Consider the following 4,279-nt stretch of genomic DNA (forward strand, 5'->3'; position numbering starts at 1 on the left):
CTAAATTCCATGCTGAACTTGAGGAAAACTATGATCTATACCTTGAACTTTATGTAAAAAAAACCCTTCATGTTGGTTTCTAATACCCAAGGATACATGAATGTGGTACAAACACTTGAAAATTAGAACTTGAATGAGAACTCTGAACATTTGTTCCAGGAATATAGTACCTGATCTTGTGATATACCATGGTAGGACTTCAGGTTTTAGTATTTGTACTGGAATTTGGAAAGTCTAATTTATCTTGATTCCTAGTTCTAACACATAAGGTCAAGTACTATCATGTAATTATAAACTTTGGGGGAGGAAGTGAAATGCACTTAATTTACCTTGCAGATCTCTTTAATAGTGACCTGTGATGTGCAAGCCTTGGTTTAGACTCCTTTTCAGCAACATATTTATGCAAAATAGTTGAAACTATTGCAACCGAATCATGTTCTTGGTTTCTCTGCTGAATCAGAGGCTGTATCTTCTTCCTGCCAAGGCAGTGATCTTAATACCACTCCTAAATGCACCAGTAACTCTAGAAGCCCTAATGAAAGTCAAGATAACACCACAGATTTTATAAATAAGAGTCTTTATTTAGATACTGTTGAAAACATTCTTGGCAACCACATCGTATAAATATATAAAGTCTGACACAACAAACCAAGCAACATTAAATATTTTTAACATTTTCCCCTTTATGTTTTTTTATTATTTTTTGCTTTTGTTTCTTTTTTATCTTTCTTTTCCTCTTCCCCTGCCTCTCCTCCTCCTTTTTGTTGTTTTTTTTTGTTGTGTTTTTTTTTTGCAAAGCAACTCTTATTTACAATTATACAAAAAGTTTTATAAAAAATGGTCCGCAACCTTATTTTGGCCAGAACAGGAGTAGTAGGAAGGATCTGTTATGCCACTACTGGTGTCAATTTCTATTCTCCTCTGCACTCAAGAGCCAGGTCTGTAGACCCCAAAGCCCAGATTAAACATTGGCCATTTTATGGTATACAATTTTATCTCTAGACATATTAAATAACTTTAGTTAAACATCCAATAAATAACTAGGTGTATTTTGAAGTAATACAGGTTTGAAAAGTTATATATTCGAAGGAATTTTAAGTGATATTTTAAAAGTGGAACAAGTCTTGAGAAGTCTTTTCAGTCTTAGAAAGCAAGTCTTGGAGCATGGCTGGAAGGATCAATTTGTTTTCCATGCAGTCCAGCTGGACCTGCCTTTATAGCACTTGGTAGATAGGGTTGCTGCTGCTGCTGTTATCCTGGGGAAGTGGGGTGCAGTTGGTGGGGGAAGGAATTTGGGCTCCACTATCATTCAGGCTTGCTCCTTCTGGGGAGGAACAGGGACTCCCTTCAGTAACAGTTTCCACTGGAGGCAGTATAGGACATGTGGAGTTATCTGTGGAAATCCTCTCTACAATGCTTGACAGGCAATCGAGACTGGAAACAACAGAACTCTTTCCATGCTTTGGATCTAAAAAAAAACAGATAAAAAGGTGACAAATTTATCCAGTTAATGGGTATTTAACGTCAGCAGAATGTAGTTTTTCCATAAAACTCCAGTGAGTGGCTGACAGTATCTGTGAGCATATAAAGATTCAAAGGAAATGAGTATTGGTGAAGGACACCAATTCTCAGAAAACAGACTGTAATTTGCAGAATGGAAGAGAGACACAACCAAAGTATGCTACTTTTGGGGCAGGATGGGTCCAGGGCTTCACTTCAAAAGGGAAGATTTGAAATCAATCTGCAGTTTCTCCAGTTTGGATCAATGATGAAGTTAGAAAATAGTTGATGCAAAACACGGTGTTGATGCAAAATACGGTTGCAGGTAGGAATGTATTTTTATCCAGATGTTATATTTGCAAAATAGGAAATACAGCTATAACCATCCCCGTATTTGCAAATTAATCTAGAGGAAATCCAGTGCTTCTATTAGCACCAACAGCTTGCTGACTGAAAAGGCAAGTTCCTCTTTCAGCCAAGCTGGGGTCAGCTGAACAACTGGAAAAGCCATGGATAGGTTTGCTGCCTTGACTGCCTCTATCGCCACGCTCCACGCAGCCGTTACGGCACATACTCACCATTTGGTGATTCTGTGTAGTAGCTGCTGTCATAGCTGTTTCTTCTGCGAGAGCTGCACGGAGGGCCACTGTACTCCATCTGGAAAAGAGAGCAACCTGAGTGAGGTCGCTGGTGGGGAACAGCATTTACTGAAATCCCAGGAACCATCCCATTTCATAGATTGGTCCCTAGTCTGTGCCATCGTTCCAGTCCTGGCTGAAATGCCATCAAGTTGTAGTTTCTTTGAATGAGGGAGAACTTAACTTGGCTAGAAGAGGATTCACACCAGAATACTTGATGTGGCACAGCTGTTCCAAAGGAAAAGTACCGTTTTGAGGTATTGAATGCTGTAGCTTTAGAAAGGAGATGAGCTTTCCAGCATTCTCGTCAGATACTGCCCTACACGTTTCTTCAATTTATAACAGAGACACTAAAGAGAAATTAATCTTTTTGTAGTTTAATTTTTGAATGTTTTTTGAAACATTGCTTCCTCTTAAAAAGCCTCTAGTCTACATTTGTCCCTTTTTATTTCCTTTAGTTTCTCTTGCCATTTCCATTTTGTACAGAAAAAGCCCCAAAACATTCACCAGCGTATTTTTTCCAATACTTTATTCCACAATGAAATTACTTTTTCTGACAAATGAAAAAGGCTGTATTTTGAGGAGGGATCATTTGTGTAAAACTTCTCTCCAATCTCCCAACTACCTCATATTCACAGATATCCAGCTCAGTAATTAATATCTTTACCACAGCACTGAAAAAAATTCAGGTCTTAAAGTGCTGCCAAGATCCCATCCCAGACAAGTGTTCTGCACATTGGTCACCACATCCCACCACCCCAGAGTCAGACCAGAGCCTGAGCCTACAGTCCCAGTGAAAAGATGTGGTGATGAGACACCACCCACCACCCACCCTTCTTGTACCCACCCTTCCACTCCCCGTAACATACAAGCAGGACTGAAAGCCTGGGGTCTCACTCCTATTGCTAATATATGTCTATGGAGGATATGAAAACCTTTTTCTTAAGGGACAAGAAAAACAACTCCTGTTGCTTAGACCCTTTCCTGTTATCGTGATGAATGACAGAAAACAAAACCCAGACCCTTACCAGTTCCCCTGTAACTACCATGACCAAGCAGGACCTTTCTGCTGTCCTTAGTGGATTCAAAGGCAATGGAATAGCAGAAGATGGAAAGTGATGCCCCAGGAGCTACAGGGGCACAGGCACAGCTCAGACCTCACCATGCCCCCAGATACCCATCCCCATGGCTTCCCCAAGTGCTCCCCCAGCAGCTCTCCCCTGTCCCCTAGGACACAGGAGGGTCTGTCTAACTTCTCATCCCAGAGGGAAAAAGTGTATAGGAGATTATTCTTCTTTCCCAGAGATCCTGGCATGTGGGGACCCCACCTCCCTTTGCTGCTGCAGCTCAAGGCACTGGACTCTGGCTTCTGCCCGGGGAGGTACAGAAGGCAGGTGCTATGGGAAAGGTGGGAGGAGGTGACTTGCCCTGCACAGGTTAGGACTAACAGCGCCCAGGGTGCCTCGGCAGCAGGGTGTCCTCTCCGGGGCACTCACCATGCCGTCGGAGCAGTTGGAGCGGGGGCTGGAGGCGTCCGATTCCCCGCTGTAGTGCTCCAGCACCGGGTAGTAGGCGTCCTCCTGCTCCCGCAGCAGCGCCTGCAGGCTCTCGATGTAGCGGATGGCGTTGCGCAGGATCTCCACCTTGGGCAGGCGCTGGTTGGGGTTGGTGGACGTGCAGCGCTTCAGGGTCTCGAAGGCCTCGTTGACCTTGCTGAGCCGCCGCCGCTCCCTCATGGTGGCAGCCTTGCGGCGGTCAGCGTTGGTGGTCTTCCTCTTGCAAGCCTTGCAGGCCCACAGCAGGCAGCGCCCGGCCTGGTGGTGCCCGCTGGGTGCCCGGACGTGCTCTTCCTCGTGCGGGTGCCCGTGGTGGTGCCCGTGGTGGTGCGGGTGCTCCTCAGGCTTTAGCAGCCCCCCCACGTGCACCAGCCGGGGGTCCAGGTCCTCAAAGAAGTGCATGTCCGACGTGTTGAAGCATGGGTCATCGTAGAAGTCGTCAGCGGCCGCGAAGGAGCAGAGGGAGCCCTCTGTCATCTCCATGGGGCCCAGTAAGTCCATGGGGGCAGCGGAGGAGGCAGCCGGGCTCAGAGGGGGTCAGTGACGGGATCAGAAGCGAGGGGGCTTCGATCGGGTTGTTCGGCG

At 45.5% G+C, this 4,279-nt stretch overlaps 1 protein-coding gene across 1 annotated transcript; it reads right to left on the reverse strand.

Annotated features, from left to right (window-relative positions):
* Nucleotides 1–769: 769 nt before the first annotated feature.
* Nucleotides 770–4,242, reverse strand: MYOD1 (myogenic differentiation 1). The gene is made up of 3 exons (XM_009995392.1): nt 3,635–4,242; nt 2,079–2,157; nt 770–1,468 (listed from the first exon to the last, which is right to left on the reverse strand). Exons 1-3 carry the CDS (start codon nt 4,193–4,195, stop codon nt 1,215–1,217), a joined length of 894 nt encoding a protein of 297 aa, XP_009993694.1. The 5' UTR covers nt 4,196–4,242; the 3' UTR covers nt 770–1,214.
* Between the last annotated feature and the right edge of the window lie 37 nt (nt 4,243–4,279).

This window comes from Chaetura pelagica, unplaced genomic scaffold (genome assembly GCF_000747805.2).
Source record: "Chaetura pelagica isolate M959 unplaced genomic scaffold, ChaPel_1.0 scaffold94, whole genome shotgun sequence".
In the NCBI taxonomy this organism is placed as follows: domain Eukaryota; kingdom Metazoa; phylum Chordata; class Aves; order Apodiformes; family Apodidae; genus Chaetura; species Chaetura pelagica.